The sequence below is a fragment of the Ctenocephalides felis genome, unplaced genomic scaffold (assembly GCF_003426905.1).
Source record: "Ctenocephalides felis isolate EL2017-DRISC unplaced genomic scaffold, ASM342690v1 CF-g0.4_SCAFFOLD_01170, whole genome shotgun sequence".
In the NCBI taxonomy this organism is placed as follows: Eukaryota; Metazoa; Arthropoda; class Insecta; order Siphonaptera; family Pulicidae; genus Ctenocephalides; species Ctenocephalides felis.
The window spans coordinates 33319292-33340613 of NW_020537324.1; the positions used below are offsets into that span (position 1 = coordinate 33319292).

At 29.4% G+C, this 21322-nt stretch overlaps 1 protein-coding gene across 1 annotated transcript in view; it reads right to left on the reverse strand.

The window, feature by feature from the left end:
* The window catches only part of LOC113366220 (protein bark beetle-like), a 73761-nt gene that overhangs the window by 19469 nt on the left and 32970 nt on the right, over nucleotides 1-21322 (reverse strand). The window contains 6 exon segments of the mRNA XM_026607792.1: nucleotides 3-120; nucleotides 481-533; nucleotides 536-800; nucleotides 2466-2739; nucleotides 4642-4696; nucleotides 4699-4798. Coding sequence (XP_026463577.1) covers nucleotides 3-120; nucleotides 481-533; nucleotides 536-800; nucleotides 2466-2739; nucleotides 4642-4696; nucleotides 4699-4798 — 865 coding nt within the window.

The window sequence follows — 21322 nt, forward strand, 5'->3', positions numbered from 1 at the left end:
GGTGCAGAACTCGTGGACGTCAGTGCGATCTCTGCGTGATTCTCGGGGATCAGTGTAATGAACAATGTGGCGTATGCCATCTGCACCATTTCCATCGACAGTACAGTTCTCTAGAAGCACCTTAAATAGAAAAAAAAATATATTAACTTATAGTTTATCATTACCTATACCTCTTTCATCACAAGAACTTTTTTTATGGTGTTTGTAAATTTTGTATTTTTTTATTTTATACTAAATATGATATGATAACCAGATATCTTACCCTTTAATGGACTAATCGTGAGAAAAACTATAAAAAGTTACTGGATACTAAATGAAAGTAATTAGCTCGTTAAAAGCGTATGGTATCGTCTCCAATCCTAATTGGAGACTTACATTGCATTAATGTGAATAATGGAAAATTATTCATAATTTTGATTCTACTAATTTTTTGTGATTCTATTAATTGTTAGTCAACATTATCATCAGCCATTGTCTTACCTGTCCATAAGTTGAGTTAACAACGATCCCATAACCAGCATTCCCTTCCGTTCACAATTCGATAAAACACTGGTGCATCAGTATTCAATATTTCTGCTCCATGGTAATGCCGAATTTGTGATTCGTAAATTTTGCATATTTTGGAGCGACCCCGAACACTAAGGCCCGCAGTAGTGTTGCTGCTTCTGCCCGTCCACGTGCAGGATGTCCACAATTCAGAAGACTGATCGAGATGATTTGATGTAGAGAGTGTTTTCTTGGGTAAGACGACGTTCGCTATCGGCATACTCAAATCGTAAACCTCGCCAATTGTTCGTAATCTAGAGATAATTATAAAATTGAGTATTGAAAAATAAGTACATATACTAAATAGTCAAAACTTGCATACAAATAATTTTTTTCGAAAGTTTTCAGTTTTTTTTTTAAATATAGTAAAACCTCGATAGGCGACTACTAAACTACTAAACCAAGAAAAAAAAATTATAATTTATCTACTAAACAAAATAAATTGTAAAAAATACCTTACTTATAGAGAAATATTTCACAAGACAAATGGCGACACAGATCCGCAAAAAATGGATTGTGCTAATAATAACAGCAGAATTAATTATTACTATAAATCTTTCAACATTAAAATTACTAAAAACGGTTTAATTTGTGGTATAAACACTGCATTAGAATGATTTGCAATCATTGCATAGATTTGTGCAGATAATTGAAAACTCTTAAGTAAATGTCTGTTATTGTAATTAATCATTAAAAGAATTTCTGAATAAAATTGTACAAGTAAATTGAATAAAAGCATTTCAAATACTTATATTTAGTACTCTTGAATTCACCAATATTACAAATGTCTTCTAACTAAACTAAACTAAAATCTATAATATTTAATAATAATAATAATAATAATAATACCAATAATAATATTTAAGAATGAACTAATATTTTTCATATTCATTTGCGCATTGTATATAATTTAATTTAGTACTAACAATTATTTGGAATTTTATGTATTATAGTTGTATTGAGCTTTTCTTGAGAGTTCTAGTTCTGTGAAATAATCGAAATAAATAATTCAAATACATTCAGATATATAAAATTTATTTAAACCGTAACTTGATATGCGTTAAAATGCTATTAAGTACCGAAACCGTAATCTTGAATCACATTTTCAGGGCCACAGTAAAAAATAATAATACAACTGTCCCAAGTTTTCTAGAAATAACACTTTTTGTTGAAATATGAATTTCAAATTTCTGAAATCGGTTGGCTTTGAGAAATCTTCTTTTAAAATATGTACTAGTGTGTTGGCAATTTCTTCAAAAGTTGGCGCTACAATTAGGTAATCAAAAATAATCAGGATTCTAAAATAGCAAAATTTTAGATAACCTTATTACTGAAAAATTTAGAGTCAAAAAATAAAAACCTAAAAACACGACAACAGGTAACGCATTTCGCTCACATTCAGTTCAAATGTTTCCCTGTATCACATAGAAGCTTTTGCGTAAACATTTTCAATTCAACCAAAAGTCTTACTTCTTGAAAACTTGGGCCAATTATATTAGTATTTTGTAAAATATAATTGTGTTATTATATTTCACTGTGATCTTATAAATGATACCGGTTCGCTTCCCAAGCTCAAATGAGCTAAATTAATATAAATTAACAATAATCAAAAAAATGGCGTGATTGTACCAAAGCTCAATGTTGCACTTGAAATTTCATAATTTTCAAACAACGTAGAATTCATTTATTTTAGGTCGGTTGAGGTCGACATTATCACCCCGTTTCGGCTTTGCGTTGAGTTCTGGAACACCCTATACATTCATGCTATTAATACATAAGCCAATTCGCCACATATTTCATATATAATTATTATTTTAAGAAACGCAAATAAGAAAAATTATCTATGTTAATTCAATTATTTTTGCGGTAAAATTCAAAATACTGTAACAATTTCAGCATTTTTCACAAAAAATTCTAACCTTTGACGCCTGGTCCAATGCATGCCTCTGTTCACATTGCACGCCGACGTCTCCATGAAAATCACATACACCGGCGCCCAGTTGCCTGTCCCTCCATCTGCGGCAGTCTTGCAACGAGTTTTCACTGCCGGAGCAGGAAGGGGTTTCGAGCAGCAGCCGCGCCGGTCGACGGTCGTGGCCTGTACCACGGCGTTCACCCTCCATCCAGCGGTAAAAGCGACCGCCGCGGTAACCGAGCTCGCGGCATACCGTACCGAAATCTGACAGCGTCCAACTAGGAAATACCAAATAGTTAGTAATTATGAAATTAAACTAGTGGTAAAGTAAGATTTTGCAGTAAGGCAAGTTGCATGATCCTAATACGTATTATTATGATTAATTAATCAATAAGAATGAGATTCAGTTTATTAGATAAAAACTGTTTATTTCGAATACAAAATTTTCGCTGTCACTAAAAATGAATCGATACAATTCCCAGCTAATGTGGTTCAAATATACTTTTAATATTTGCAATTAATTTGTTTAACACGATTTCATCTATTCCAAAAATGTATTTTATTGAAGTGTCGACGTAAACTGTAATCAGTAGCTACCAACAAAACACCTCATAACGTGCATATGTTTCAGAATAAATTCTGGTAAAAATTCAAAACTGATGAATTTTTTTTTAAATGAATAAAGTTTACACTGAATGAACTTTACACTTTTTTAATAATTACAGAGAAACGGCTTGGCCGATCGCGCAATACATCGAATGGTTTAAATTTTGAAATCAATCCAGCCGTTTTGAGAAAAAACATCGACAAAAGGTCAATAATCGGCAATAATGGTGTCTAAACGGTATCAATATTTTGTATAAGTTTTCTTGAATATTCTCAATATCGAAGATTATTGGAATGTTAACACGAATATATTAAAAAATAATTCCAATTTTTCGTATCATACAATCATAATTCAAATTTGAGAAAAAGGTAAAGTTATAACTAATAAAATTAATAAAAGGTAACACAATAAAATTGATAAAAGTTGAAATATTTACTGTAATCACATATAATAAACATTGATTTATATCAAATGTGATTATATTTAAATTCTCAATTATTATTGTAAACGCTTTTGCAATTAGATTTTAAAGATGCTTGATTGTATGATATACCTATTTCTTTAGTGATTATTTTAAAAATAAAGTAGTTATGATTTTGGTGATTTTTTATTGCCATAGTTGAAACCATAGATAAGGAAATAGTTAAAAATTTTACTAGAGACTTTTAATTTACTAGAAAGAAATTCAATATACGATAAGTCCACCATTTATATGATCAAGGTAGGTAGATGTTCAAGTTTGGTGAAATAAATAATTTATTTTAAAAACAAACTAAGTATTTATTGATGTGCTTTATAATTGTGAATTTTTATAGCAAATATTTATAAAAACTGTTATTATAGCAAAAATATTTTCTGCAGCTAAAGATAAAAAGCATTTAATGTTTGCAGTTGTGTAAAACGTTGGAAATATAAAACTAAATTCGAAATTTGTAAACTGAATAATATTATGCAAAATTATACATTAAATATAATTAAATTTACTTTAAAATATTAAATCTGTGGCGTTAATTGGCTTACTTATAATTTATTTATTATTAATTCACAAATAATGCAACACAAAGATTATCGAAATTGAGAAGAGAATAGAGAGAGAAAGAGAACAGCAAGTACTAAAAATGAACAAATTAGAACGATGTATTAGTATGTATAAATTATATAAGCATATATTTTAATTATATTAATTGCAAAAACAATGCAATTATTGTTTATTTTAATATTATTTGCAAGACATAGCACCGCTTCAAATATCATAAAAATACTTTGTGTAATCATATTTAAATATTAGAGATTAATGAACTAAAACTTCTCATTTTTGAAATAAAGTGAAATCTAAAGTAATAATAATTTGAAGAACTATGGAAGTTTAGACTTCAGTTGATATGTCCAAAATATTTAGTTAGTTTAGTTTGAATTAAGTCTAGAGATAAAAAGTAAAGTAAAGTATTTATATATGTATCTATTATATCTATGCATTTGTCTGGTTTTACACGACCTGCATGTGAAGACTAATTGCAAATATATGTCCCATGAAATAAAATGGTAAAAAAATTACATAAATATTAAAACTCACTTTCTTGAATTGCTACATACAGATCTCCAGTTTCCGAGATGCAGAATTTGTAGCTGCCAGTTGTCGGCGATGGTCCATCCACCAGCCTCACTTTTCTGTCGATCACTCCTGATCCTGCTTCCTCGCTGGTCAAAACTATGCGTTCTCTATCGTTTCCCGTGAAAAAAAAGATATAATTATTAGAAATAGCATTACAATTTATGTGTTTTTAAATTGTTTCATATTCAGAAGTCATATCATATTTTCTTGGAAGCATATCTCAAATTCAAATATGTATTCAAAATTCACTACGTATCATTTGTATATAAATTGTTTTCAATAAGTTTTGAGACTCTTTGGTCTTCAATAGACTAAAAAACAAGTTTGACACTTGAGTAAGAAAAGTTGGTTCCAACTAGAAATTGTTTCAGAAATTATTTTCTTTCATTTATGTATTATTTTCTGCTAAAAATATCTGATTGTTCTAAAAATATCTGATTCGTAATGATGAGAAAAAGTGGTGATTAGATTTGGGCAAAGGCAAACCCAGTGGTTTCGGAGATATATAGCTAAATGTGCAAAAAATGGCAGCAATTTGCCTTCAAGCACAATGTCATACACCACTAGTTTATATTCATTGGATTCACATTTTTCTTGTTTGTGATTTAACTTTTTGATCAAATGGGACTTTTGGTACTTAATTCGGATTATTGTTTTTATAAACCTAGTGAATATATGTCGAATGTCGTCGTTGCTTTTAAATGAAGATTACTAACGATTTGATCTGATAATATCATTATTTATACTTGAAAGCTCACTCTATTTCTTACTTTTTATCTATATTATGTTACTTTAGGAGTTTCTAGATCTGTTTACAGTTTTTTAATTCAAGAATACTCGTTTCATTTAGAATCCACTAAAATCATTATATTTTGCATTTTTTATTAAATTACACTAGTATTACATATACCTATTATTTATAAACGAAATGATAATTATCTGATGTTTTCTATATTCATGGATTAATTAAATTTATAATTGGGAATTTTATGTAAGGTTCTATTTTATTGTAACTACATGAATCACCCAAGAGTTCCCATACAAGTTAATATGTTTTCTTTTTCAATATTGTTCTTGTACGTTATTTTAAATAGTAATTTACATCTCATTGTGTTTCGGTATAAAGTAAATGGAAAATTACATGCATCTATTCTACACTTAGTCGTTCTACGGATAAGTAGATGTCGTAATTTTGTTTTCTACTAATTTAATACTATGCAAAAATATTGTTGTTGTTTATAAGGCTTCTCAACTACTATTTAAAATTAGTTACAAAGACATTCTGTTCACAAAATCAATAAGTTGAGGGTGTAAAAAAAATTAATTAAACAAAAAGTTCCTCAGCTTATATCGTTTGCATTATAATAGTATAAATGAAATTCCTACATGTGAGAAACAAATATTTTCACTGTTTGAGGACGCAGTTATAAATACATACTTAGGTGATTATCTAAAAATCAAACAGATGATTAATCCTTAAAGAATTTATTTATAATATTCCACATTGCAATTTTAATATATTATGTTCATTGAAAAATCCAATTTGATCATGAGCTATCCATTACAAATCTATTAAGTCAAAACGTGGAGAGAGAGTTAAGAACCAAATTGTGAAATATGACCACAAAACTCTCTATTTTAATAAATTTTATTATTAAAATTTATCTAGTACTGACGAATCGTATTTTGATTCAGCAATGCCAAAAAACGCTATGTTCAAGGCTATTTTCCATCATATTTTCAAGTAAAAATCGATATCAGTACAGCTTATCATCAGGCTGTTGGTGTTGAGACTGGTGAGTATCTATTCGAAAATCATCTGGTTGGAAGGCCAAAGCTCTAACTACTAAGCCACAATAAAACTACATACTTGATCATCTAAATGGTGATATGATTGATAATTTAAACATGATTTCAAATTGGCTTCTCTTACCTAAAAAGCATATCAGCATGTGTGGGTCGTAAAATATTTTATCGCGACAAACGTGATCAGTTGGGTTTTGGTACAGTAATTTACAACAAACATTACACAGTATTTGCACACCAAAATATACTAATAACATTTCATATGAGATATATTATAAGCATGTATTTCCAATAATATCACCCAATATGAGAAAAAGAAAATTTTGTGAAAATAATAGCTGAAAGTATATGTTGTTTGATCATTGATTTATCAGTAGCAAATATTGTAGAGAAAATTCACCAAATAAAGTTTTGGAACAAATTCTTGGTCATCATCAAAATACAAAAATTGTTGAAAGTGGCATTTAGCCTTAAGGCAAGCTGCATGAACTTACCGAGATATGTTATAATTGACTTAATCAACCAAAATTCAGATTTAGATATTTAGAAAAAATTGTCAACTGTTTATTTCAAAAATAAAGATTTTGCTTTCAATTAAATCTAAACATTGCGATTTCCAATTTTCTTAAATACACTTATATTTTCTGTGATTACATTAATTACATTGTAAGAATTCTAAAATTGTAGGTGATTATTCCAAATTTCAATAAATAAATCGACAATGTGTGACTTATCACATCACAAAAGCAACTTTTGGCATAAATTTTGATAATAATATTTTTTAAATTCACGGATTTTAAATTTTTGAAAACGTCGAAGAATTGTAAAAAATCCGTTCACACACACACAAACTTTTTCCAAATTTGGTCTCATTCGATTCAGAATGGCTTGAAACCTTGAGAAAACATAAAATTAGCAAATTGTAGGTATTGATAAAAACAAACTTACCCTTTGGAATGTTAATATAACATATATAGCCAATATATTCTATTTCAATATAGATAATATATTTACATTATAGATAATACATAAACTCAAATATTTTTTCATTATTTAATCAACAATGTTTTTAAATGCAGGAAAGAAAGTTAACTGCTGTAAAGAAAATTCTTGATTGCGTTTTAACATAGATTTTTTTAATTATTTCCCGAATCGTCATTACTAAGTATATTTCCTTTTAAGGTAGAATAATATCGTCTTTGTACCTGGTTTATCTTAACTTTCACCGTTTTGTTAATTATATTTAATTGCACTTTTTTAATATAAAATTTTAAATTTATGGTTTTGACATAAAAATCTATGAGGTTTTAGCAACTGAATTAATTCATAATTAAGCTAATGATTATTGGGCTAATAACCAGTTGCAGGTATTTCTAATGCAATCTCAATGAAACTTACATTGAAAGATTTCTTAGAGAGTACAGCTCGAAAATTTATAGTTAACCATTTAGTTTTCGTCTATATTTTTAACAGATATCATTTGACTGAGTTTGGCTAAATGAAATTTGATTAAACATAATTCAAATTTAAATTGTAGATATAGTATATAATAATACTGCGTTTTTTTCAGCAGCAATCAGAACTTAAGAGTACTTTGAGCTGTTGCGATACACTTTTCAACTACTTTATTTGTTCTTTTTTCTATTAGTAATGATATATCCCTTTAAATTGAATCTAACTTGTAGTTGGAAGCTCTTAAATTTTACAAATATTCGTACAATATAAAAGCCCAAATGAGCCGTTTAGTGCATACAGTGAAAATGCAATTTATAAAAATTCCCGTTATAATATAAATTGAAAAATATATAGTTTACATGTAACGGTATATAAGATTAATAACTACTTATTGTGAGTAAATAAATTATCATTAAAGCTAAAGTTTTGATACGACTTGTGGAGTTAATCAAGTTGTCAACTGAAAAAAGTATTAAACCTAATTCTTATATATTAGCGTTAAAGCTCTTTCATAAAAATAAATGTTATGCTGTTTGAAACATCATAACATTTAAAGCTTTAACGCAAATATATAACTCCACACAAACATCATGTTTGTGATGATTAGAACTTCTGTCAAATTTTTGCAGAATTCATGATTTACGGGGGCAATGAATTTTAGCAAGTCCTTCATGTCGCTCAATTTTTTGTTTGTCAAAGTTCTAGCTTTGCAATATAATAATGACTAATGATTATTATTCGAATATTTCGGTCTACCTAGTACAGACATTCTTATATTAATGGATTTAATATCCGTATCTTCATTATTAGTCACATTTAAATTGTATAAGATTGGGTTTGGATTTTTCTAATTTTCTTACTTGAATACTGACTGCTTGATATCAAACTATTCGAGAAGGTCGATGATATCACTACTGCTTGATATCAAACTGTCCAAGGAAGTCATTGAATCAGAATCAGCCTTTGTAGTTGCAAAGCCAAAACCGAAGCTCTTGCCACTAGATCATATAAAAGAAATTTCTAGAAGCAATTCTTCCTTCTTGTAGTTGATGTCAGAAGTAATAAAATACCTGGTCGCAATATATAACCTTTAGAAACTTTTATGTGCCCACAACTAAAGAATTGTATGATTTTGATATTAATTTAATGTGCCCAACAATACAAAGTCGTTGTGCTTAAAAAGCGGACGGGTTGTTATTCTCAAAGAAAATGTACTGCAACATTATCCGCGGTTGACCGAGCATGTAATGCAATTTTCGAGCTTGATGCATTTTTTCTTCGACTTTAACGTTATTCCAATTGCTTGTGCACAATCGGTTATTATTGCATCGATACCGTTATCGCAGAGCACAAGCATACTTATGTGTTCAATGTAGAATTGTAGATTTTCTTAATGCCACTTCTCGGCACATGCTAATCGCTTGAGAATTATACATCTTAGTCGAAGGAATAATGGATGGTCTTGAACTAGATTCAACGATTATCGTAGAACGAGTAATGATAAATTATTGTAAAATGAAGCAGAAGTACTTAATAAAATTGATTCCTAAAAACGCTGCTATAATGTTTTTTTTTAACTTCCCATAGGGTAAGTTATAGTAATGGCGGAATAACGAATATGTTCATATATCTTTACATTTCAGAGGTTTCTCAACGTTTTGGTATACCTTAAAATAGATGTATGTGTATGTATTGTGTGTGCGTATGCGTATGGGTGTGTGTGTGTGCGGATACAATTTTTCGTCGACGATTTCGATAATACGAATCAACCAATTTTAATGATTCATAAATATTTGATTCCTCTTGTGAAGGAGACGTGCTGATCAGTTTTTGGCAAAGGTAGGTCTAGCTGTTTCGTAGATATGGGACAAAAGTGCCAAAAATGGTAATTTACCTATTGAGAGAATGGATCTTCCAATTTGATTAATTCAAAATACATTTTATTTGTATTGACAAAATGAAGAACTGATTAAATATTTGGAAAGGCATAACTAGCGGTTTCAGAGATTCAATAAAAAAAAAATAGACATATGCATCTCAAATTATCAGATATTTTATAGAGATTAGGGATCATTATGTCAAATTTCCACTTGAGGTTATAGATTTCAAATATAGTATTTAGTACGAATAGCTTTACTTGGGCATAGCTGCATATAAAATAAAATGACAACATTTTTTTAATTACTATATTTGTTGCAACTGCTAAATAATTAACATCAAGTAACAGTAATGAATGAATGATAACATAAATTTAATAAAAAGAGTACAAAATAAAAGATAATATTTTCAATAAAATATTATCCGTAGTATGTTGATTTAATATAAAATAAAAGCAAATAAGAATAATAATAAAATTAATAAGTAAAATAAATAAAATTTCTGAATAATAAAAATACTAGAAAAACAATAAAGTAGAATAAAAACGATAAGTGAAAGATAATAATAAATATAACAAAATAGAAATATTAAAAATAATAAGATAATATAATATTAATAATAATAATGATAATAACAAATAAGTCGAGTTTAGTTAATTAGGCAATCTGATTTGGCAGAAAAGCCAAATAATAACGTCAAAACAATAACTGTATGCCAGATTATAATTGCGAGCAAAACCAAGTTTTTTTAGATCGTTTAAAAAACATTTCATATTGTATTTAATTTATTACAAACATAGATTTTCTACCACTCTAGTCTGTTAATAACAATAATTATTTTTTCTCAAAATAATGAGAATATGTCTAGAGTACTTACAGGAGCGGTTGTAATTTGAATTAGGTAATAAAAATAAATGATCTTTAACAATGATCTTTTCACTCATCATGCATAGTTCCGCTTAATCGTTAAAAAGCTGATGTAATGAGTCTAATATAAAAAGAGGTGCGTGCAGCACAGTACTTTTTGATTGCTTAAGTATAAAAGTAATTAACCACATTTTTGTCATATTTTACTTAAAATTTATTCAGAAATGGACAGAAAAATTTAAATATAAAAAAAATTTCGTCGGAAATACTATATTTTTTAGGTCAATTCTAGATGAAACTCCTAAAAAAGTACTATAAATTGGATAATTAACCCTTTTGATACGAGTGTTCTCTATAGGCGTCATACATTTGCCTACCTGTGTATAAGTGTCGCCTTGGCATAACGACCAAGATTCATCACTCAGAGCTTAGTTTCTTAGGAAGGTAACTTCGATATTTCAAATACATTTTTATTGGTGATTATTAAAAAAATTATAATAATTTAATTATAAATAATGATTAAGTATGCTTTTTCGGCTGCCCACTCCTGCGGAAAACACTGCCTTAGCGAAAGGGTTAAAAACGCCTCACGATCAGCTATGTTGTAGCACCACTTAATTGAATTTTCTTCAATAACTTAAAGTTAATCGCAATCGCAAAACATGCGATAGTACGAGTATCCTATTAATATAAAAGTTTTAATATTCGTCACACTCGATGTCGTCAGTGGGCGACATTCGTACTCATTGGTCAACTATAAATATTTTATATAAAGCCGGTATTTCTATTTTAAAGCATTTATCTGCGATGTTATATGTTTTACAAACAACAAAAAATCTAATTAATGACAATGTCAATTACAGATTATATCTGTCTATATAAAAAAAAACTCATCACGGTGCAACAGTTGTATAAAGTGAACCTAATACGAAAACGGTGAAATCCCCGTTACTGGATAAGTTGAGGAGTTGTGCCTTTCGCCGAGAACATGGATAAAGTCGTACGGGTTTCTCTGAATAGGAATAACATATCGCACGATCAACGATTGCTCCAATTTTACCATCACATTCAGTACGAGAATAAAGATGAACCATAATCGAAGACAGCGAATAAATTGACTCATGATCACATTTCCAAAAGTCTTGTATTTCAATTTCAAACACGCAGAAAGCAGCTCGGTCTCATCTTTTTTTTAACACCGCATTTGTTGGAAGAAGGATGATGAGAGCTAAGTAAAGATTCTGTGTTTCACCAAAACAATTTAATTGGTTGATTGAAGAAGCATTGAGAAATTACCTAAGTATAGGTAATATTGCAGAATTATATAAAATGAAAACCTAATTACGTACAATGATACATAGAATCATCGAATTGCCTAGAAAACAATGTATTCAAATTAGCAACTTCAGAAGCAATGGAAATCTAAGGATGTATATTTGTCAAACTAGATTATGCTTTAATCGGTCAGAATCACATAAAATAAGTAACTGGCTCCAAGTAAATAAATTGTATTTATAAGCAAGACTGCTTTATTTAGAGAACAACTCTCAAGGCAGCATCATGTATCGAATATAGCCATACACTCTATTGAACAAGACCAACAACTGATAGCTAGAAAAGATAAAATGGAGAGAAACAGTTTCAAATTCCTGATACGTTATTAATGCGTGTATACTAGTGACAGACTGTCTATTTGCACCAATTGCAAAATTTTGTCATTCAATTTTAAAGCCAAAAGCTGCTATCATCGAAATAGTAGAATACTATTTGTTCGCGCCAATCAAAGCATGCGGCTATATTGATATATAAACAAAAAATCATCTATCAGAAATTTATACAAATAAATCAATCAATCAGAACGTAATCCAAAACAGTATTAAAATTATTGTAAATATACTTATAACTTGTTATTAATATAAAATAAATATATACAGTTATAATCAGAGTATTTACAATTGGTCCTTCATAAGGCAAGCAATCACAACATCCCTAAATTTTTCATTGGTCCTTACGAGCTGGATTCAACATCATCCTAAATTTTTCATTGGTCCATACGAGTCGGATGTGACGTCCAGCAATCGAAGGAGAAATCAAGCATAAACCAAGTAAATCAAGATTAAATAAAGAGGAAGTTCAAAATCAAGATAAGAAGTTCAAATTTGGAGCTACAGCTACAAGCACAAGCAAAACAAGAAACCAGGTTATTCAATTACAATTCCTTCTTATCAATCTTTCCTCATTTAATTAATAGAGTTTAGTACGATCTGTGACAGATGGAATCGTTAAAAACTTTAAAATCATTCAAAACAAAGCAACTAGAAATTAAATCGCAATTAGCATATTGCGAAAAGATTTGCAATCAATGGTCACACATGCCTGTGTGTGAATTGAATATTTCTGAAATAAGCCGTTTTAAAGAATATGTAAGACCTATCTTTGACTTGTTTGAAGATACGGTTATCAAAATAGCAACTTTACTTGATGATGAAGAAGAAATTGATAATTTATTTGATAACGAATTAGAAGAGTTTTTTGATAAATACCAAAAATGCTTGACAACATTATCAAAGCTTAGACTAGCAGCATTGAATAAATCAGATACTAGTTTGGAATTCAATTTAAATTATACCAAAACAACAAATAATGCAGGTAACATAAAACAGCCTCAATTTTATTTACCTCAATTAAACATTTCTAAATCAATTTCGGTTTCAAATTATGAATCTAACTTAGAAGCTCAAGTAGATACATCTTCAGAAATACGCAAACCATACGACGTTAAACAATACTTTACTAAAACGGAAAAACAACGCGAAGAACATTCTATTACTAATACAACTAAGATTATTGACGGAAGTTTTGGTACTATAATTCAATTTGCAAAAAATATCAAAGACATAGAATATAGTAGACAAGTAACATTAAAATGTCATATTTCATTTGCAAACAGAAACCAATTCACCAAATATGATAACTTCATAAAAGCAAGCATACCTAAAATAAGTTTATATTCACCTCATCCAGACGTGTTAAAGTCAATCCATTTAACAACTAATTTTCGCGTAATTTTAGAAGCACCTTGTAAATCCGATACAAGTCTGCTGTTAACTGAGCTACAACTTGTTAGACCGAATATCCGAAACGAAATCTGTTTCATTATACCAAATGTTAAAATTTATACTTCGATACTAACGGTCGATATAAAGAGAGTGATCGAACAAGTTTTAGTTCAGATAAACGACAAAAAGATTCATCAAACAATTCGGGGAAAACTTTCCAATAACAAAATAAACATAAATCAGCAACATACGTTCTTATCAATACGATATTCAGAACAATCACCTAAACAAAGCATAACTGAACATCTTAAAATATTCGAAATCCCCAGAAATTATTTTAACGTTCATAGTTCATTCACTACAGCTGATACAATAATGAAATTTTTTATTAACAACAATCGCACTAACATTTTAACGCAAGCTAAACTCAATCTCTATGAATTGAAGTCTAACCATTCAAAACTTTTCTTTCCAACTCCAAATCGTCTAAGCACGAAATTACATATCTATACATATAGCACGCGAATGAATGTGTTTTTCACTTCAAATTCTAGCTATAAAATAAAATTAATAGAGGAAAAATCTAGAATAGCACTATCAAAACACATAGCACTCTTATACCTCAAACTAAGTGAGGCACAATTATTAAAAATTCTTTCGCGAAAAATGAAACGGGCATTAAGTATCGCGTTTGATAAAAAATTATATTGGAGCGATCTTACTATCACTCTAATATGATTAAAATTTCTATTTTTATAAATATAAAATCGCTTTTGCGAATATATTTTATTTATTCAAAACAGAAATGTATGCAAACTACTGGTTACATACAATTTATTAAAATCATTGTAGCATACTAAAGCATTGCAACACGCCGAGGTCCATCTTGGTTTCTAACTAAAGACTGCATCGCACGATTGACAATTTTACTATTTTTGCGATTGAAATATGAATCTGAATTGCAAGTCTAGCATGTACTCATTAAACTGGTACGTGTTATAAATCTCAACTTTGTTCAAATACTAAAATGACAAAGAACAAAACATCACAGAGTTTATTAATGATTAACAAATGAATAAATCACTTAATAAGTTGATAAAATCAAAACAAGTCATGACAATCAAGCAAAACATACTTAACTTATGTACGCATTAACAAATCATTGCAAAAAACATTGGTTCTAACAATCAAGCAAGACATACCTAACTAAAGTTCGCATTAACAAATATTTAAAACTAAAGACATTGACATCATTCTTAGGTGAAATGGAATTTTGCACGTTGGGGTTCAAATCAAAACTCAAACCTAAAACTGTAACTTATTACAAATGTCACCTATCTATCAATTATCGATACCATACCTAAACACATGAGTATTTAAATGTTATATCTTTACCACTTAAATCTTAAAACAAGATTAAATGAAAAAAATGGAGGCTTTTCTATGTCATTTTATCGCATGTCTCTTAAACACAAGATATAATGAATATAGTATTATATTCGAACTAATATCTGATTTAACGACAAAATGTTTGATAGCAATGCATAAATCTCGCAAAATATATTCATATAACAAAACGATAAGATTTGCTAGAAATGTTATAAACTTTTGCAAATAAATCGAACTAAAACAAGATTACGAATAACATGGAAAAAGAAACTATATCGTGGAATCATATTCAATCATGGCTTATATTTCAAACCTCAAATTATTCACACTTCGGAAGAATTCAGACACAGATCGGAACATAGTTAAATATTGCTTAAGCTCTAATACAAAAGATACTGATCACTTCCATATTCAAAAATCTTAAACCTCAACTTGCTATGTGTCAATGCTTGATATCTTCGAAAACAAGCTTGCCCAACATTAGCAACTTCAAAAAATATGCAACAAGAGCGTGTGGAATATGGAGTCAATTGCAGACTTTTCTCGTTTGCAGATACAACCACCATAACCAGTTCAAAATGAGAATGTTAGAGTGCTTCAATAAGACAATTTAGAAGCAGAAAATATTGAACTGATTATTGCTGATTAGTCTGAAAACACTCAAAAAAAATGAATCTATAAACTATGATTTCCAATAACAATCAAGAAATGCAGTTTAGAAATTTGTGTGTTACCAGAACCACAAACATCTAATTAATTCACATTAATGAAGATTACCAATCATTTTGAAATCTATATTTCAAGGTCGGGAGAATGTTCGCGCCAATCAAAGCATGCGGCTATATTGATATATAAACAAAAAATCATCTATCAGAAATTTATACAAATAAATCAATCAATCAGAACGTAATCCAAAACAGTATTAAAATTATTGTAAATATACTTATAACTTGTTATTAATATAAAATAAATATATACAGTTATAATCAGAGTATTTACAATTGGTCCTTCATAAGGCAAGCAATCACAACATCCTAAAATTTTTCACTATTCTTCCTACTCTTGCTTGTAAAGTTTCTGAGATCATCCGATGATTTTTGCACAAATCACAACACTTAAAATAAATCGAGTTTAAAAATTGGTATACAAACCAATTTCAAGTCTAATTGACAAGAAAACAGATATGCATATAAAGTTAAATGCAAAAGTTGATGGCAAAGAAGGAAGGATGTTTAAGAAAATATAATATATAAATATAGAGATTTTAAACTCATTTTTTTCTAACGTATTCATGGACAAAATGCTAAATTACCGGTATCAAGCAGTACGACACTAGATTTTTGCTTGATATCACAGATCTTAAATATGATCTTGATTCAAAATAGATTTTTTAACAGATAAATACTAGAAGCAGCTTATAGCACAAGCCGTTCTGATTGTGGAATGTTCCATAAACTTTTGAATATTTGTAAATAAGTGTTTTAATTGATAATATTTTTTTAACTTATATTAAATCTGACTATCTACCTGTCGATCTGTCTGCCATTCTACAATTATTCTATTTATCTGTTCACATATTATACAACATTTATTTTCTTCTACCTATTTACCTCTATATCTATTTATCTGTTTACAAATCTACTTGTTTAACTGTTTGCCAGTCTACCCATCAGTTCATTTACTTGTCTACCTGTCCACCAGTTTACCTGCTAACATGACTACCTGTCTACTAGTCTCAGCTTACATGTCTCCTTTTATACTCTTTGACTTGGTAATCATAATTACCTCTTCACTTGTCTAAGTGCCTTTCTGTCTACCTGTCTACCTATCTACTTGTCTACCAGTCATAACTGCCAACCTGTTTAGCCGTCTCTTTTCTTCTTTTCTATCATTTCTATTCGACACAAAGTTTAAAGCCATCTTCACAATATTTTCAAATTAATTACCACATTTTCAGACAATCCATAATGTTTTCAGACAACTTGCTACATTTTGGACAATATCCTACATATTCATATGATGTGCAACATTCATAGTTAATTCGGCAAATTTTCGGATAATTTACAACATTTTCAGTTATTGTGTAACGCTTTCAGGAGATGTGCAAAATTTTTAGACAATTAAACATGTGAAAAAATTTGTTGTGAAGATTTTTTATATTAATTACCCACCACTAATCAATGAGCTTTGCCAAATCGAACCTATATGAATTCATTGGTAATTTCCTATTTGTATTAGCATATGAATAAAATAAATATCATTGTGCATTTTTAGTAGTAATATCAATAATAACGATTATTCATGACAAATTGTAAACATAGTTTTATTTTTATTCAAAAAGAAGTAATGATATTTTCAAAGAAATATTTGACTGAAAAATGAGAGCAACAAGTTTCCTGTTTTGTAAAATGTGAGAATATTTTATCATGACTGTGCCATTTAACAATAACGCAATTATATAAACATTCACATCTTGACAGTCCTAGAATTTCTTCAGTGAAGTATATATTTAAATATTTAGCATATAAATGAAAATGTTCATAACAAATAAGGCACAAGCACGACGAGAACACAAACATAACGGTCAGTAGAATTTTTAATTATAATTCCTAAGCCTACGTAATGTAGATTGGTACACAGATTTTAAAAGATTACTCAGAAAATTGGTATCAAATTTGTTAACGGTATTAAACAGAGATTCTCAACGTTTGCAAAGCAACTGAAAATATTGTTCGATCTAGAAAAATATATTTTATCACTTTATTTGGTTTATATTATTTATCCGGTTCATTTATCCGATTGATTCAATCATAAAAAGTTGAGCGATCAAGGTAATGGGCTAGCACAAACTAATTTAGGGTTCGATTCCAACCTCGGTAAAGCTTGGTATCATTCAGTATGATACTAGATTTTCATTTAAGATCACAGTTCTCAAATATTTTTTTTTATGTTTTTTTTTTAATTTTTTTTTATGTTTTTTAACAGCAATCAGAACCTTACATTCTAAGAACTGTTGGGCTGAAACTTCTCCTTACTTCATATTTTTTAGATGGTAACCCAATGCTTAATCCATCCATATTTGATGATTTTGTTATTAGAATTAATGTAATAGGACTGACTTTTTATTGGTGCAGTAATGCCGGGTGAGGGCTATTTTCACTTGGAAACATATTGCTATCTATATTTCCAAGTGAAAATCGTTGTCACTGCTGCCTGACAACAGGCTGCTCGAAGTGGGTATCGAACCCGGGACCTCTGAAACTAGTCCCGTCGCTCTTAACCGCTTACCTACGGGCGAGCCCAGTTCTCAAATATGATCTCAAATAAAAATAGATTTTCAAACAGATAAATACTACAAGCAGCTTATAGCACACGCCTTTCTATCTGTTGTTGGAATATAAAAAAAACTAGTAGTAAGTGGCATTTTGCCTTGTGGAAAGTTGCATGAACTTTGCGATAAGTGTGAATAATCAATTTAATCAATAATCTTTTTTAATTTATATATGATTTATATATGTCTACCTGTCCATCTATCCACCACTCTACATTTATTTTTTTCTACCTATTTACCTCACCACCTATTTATCTATTCATATGTCATTTTGTTTACCTGTTTGCCAGTCTACCCATCAACCTCTTTACCTATCCACCTGTTCACCTACCTACCAGACTACTTGTCTACCAGTCAATCTGCGATGTCTCCATTTCTACTCTTTGACTTGATTACCAGTTCACTTGTCTAAATGCCTAGCTATCTACCTGTCTACTTGTCTACCAGTCACAAATGTCAACCTGCTTACCAGTCTCTTTCTTCTTTTCTATCTATTTACCTGTCTAATAGGAATTGAACGTTTTTCAAATAATTCAAATCGGTTAGTCGGTGTTCCCGAAAACACCGACTAATTACGTTTGTGTACATATTACACACACACTCACACATTCATCCGTCTTTTCTTAGGGTATGCTAAAATGTTAAGAAACATTTGAAACGTAGAAATATGCACAAATTTTCAGTTTACCCTAGTGGAAGTAAAAAAATAACCTACACTTCTTGTTCTTGGCAATTGGATAATTACTGGGTTATTAATATATAGGGTTAAACATACTAACTACTCAATTGTGAACCCTATTTACTATATATATGTGAACTTATTACTATATTTCTTATTTATTGTTTTTTTTATATTACTAGTCTTCATTAATATATATTAACAGCAACCGGAACTTTAGAGTGCTTTGTACAATATTATTGTGGTGAAACTTTTTAACTTTATTAGAAGGCAACCTAAGCTAATTCAAGTAACAATGTATATCACTACTGCCTGATATGCTGTTGTCCAAAACCCGAGTTTGCAGGTAACCTGGAACGTGATTAAGTCGCCACGCGCTAAGAACCCCCATTAACTAGATGTTCATTTTATAAATGTTATGCATAATGAAAAGTGTATTTGTTAATGTTGCTATTATCAAATGGCATTAGATATTATCGTTGCGTAACTCGATCTTTCGTTTTCTCAACACCATCGACAGCTTCTCGCATCGACATAGTTTCACGATAAACCGGTTCTCCGCCGAACAAAACCTTGGCGCGTTTAATGCAGAAGACGATATTTTTACAAATGCGAATGCAGCAAAGCAAAATGGCGGATGCAACTGGAGAAAGAATCGATTTTTAGAAAAATATTGACAATAAACAAATTATAGTGAAAGGGCAAGAGAGAAACATGATTCGAGCCAGACAAGATAAGAAGATAATGCCTTATTTGAGGTCTATAGTCAGGCGCATTATCCGTGTCCAGGAGTATGATAAGCGCAATTCGGTAATTTGTTCTTAAACTTGCATTTTCTTAAATATATCTTAATGTGATTGAGAATAAAAATAAGAAAAAAATATAGGGTATCTTAAAAAAAATTATATTGATGATATTCCAATAATGGAAATATTTTCTCACAAAATAGGTTACTTTTTTTAACTAATGGTTTCAAAGTCATTTTTCAATTCAATAATCATGATTTTGGACTTCTTCGTGGCCAAGTAGAGATCCACAGTGATCAGAGGTTTTGGATTCGATACCCGCTTTTCTGAGCCTGATATCAAACAGTAGTGACAACAATTTTCATTTGGAAATATATATAGCAATATGTTTTCATGTAAAAAGAGCCTTTACCCTGTAATAGCAGGGACGACCGACATTGCTGCTTCAATCTAAATATTCAGCACCATTACAAAAATTGTAGTAATAAAATTAGTTTAGGTGGCCCAATCAAAGTAATTTATCACGAGTTATCAAAATAATATATCTTAAATTCTGATAGCACTGTAAATAAATAAAAAAGTTCTGATTGCCGTTAATAATATAAAAAATGATCAAGATTGTAAAACCTAACCAAAAATCATATTCGATTCTATATAATTTACGAACTTATATATAGAGTTTTACAGGAATCCTTTCAATGAATTATAAAGTGAGATAACTCGGAAGTGCCTTTAGTATATCAAACGTTTCGAATTTAGATTCGGTTTCAGTGTGACTTATACATATAATTTTTAATGTTTATAGTTTTTCATTTGATTCTCATTTTATATATATGTAAGTTACTAATATTCAAGACTTGTTCTTAGTTTTTTGTTATTGTGTTCAATATGTACTTGGATAATTGTTTGCATGTATTCTATTAAAGATGATTCAAATCAGAATTTGCCTCAGTTGAATTAATCTTTTATGTTAGTCTTTTTAATAGCAATCATATGGTCTGCAATGATTTATGATCCCTTTATTGAGCGTATGATTAATAAACATAATTTTATAATGTTACAAATTAAAAAAAATATTGATGTTCCTTATAGGTTGATCCAATAATTAAGCAATATATCTGCATTAATTTTTACACGAATCCATTACTGCATCAATAAATTTACCGTAGTGAAAGATCTTATATCAAATAAATCTAAAAAAAATATATACAAATTGTTTAAATTATCAATTTACACAATAATGTGGTAAATATGTATGAATTGTAATTGTGATTTAGTACCCATTCACAATTCTAAAAGTAATTAATAATGTTGTAGTTATAATTTTTAGTGCCATGATTGGAAATTTATGCCCTTAAATATGTACCAAAATAGCTCATGCATAAAGACCTCAACATTAATACAGTACATTAAGAATTCCATATCCATAGTAA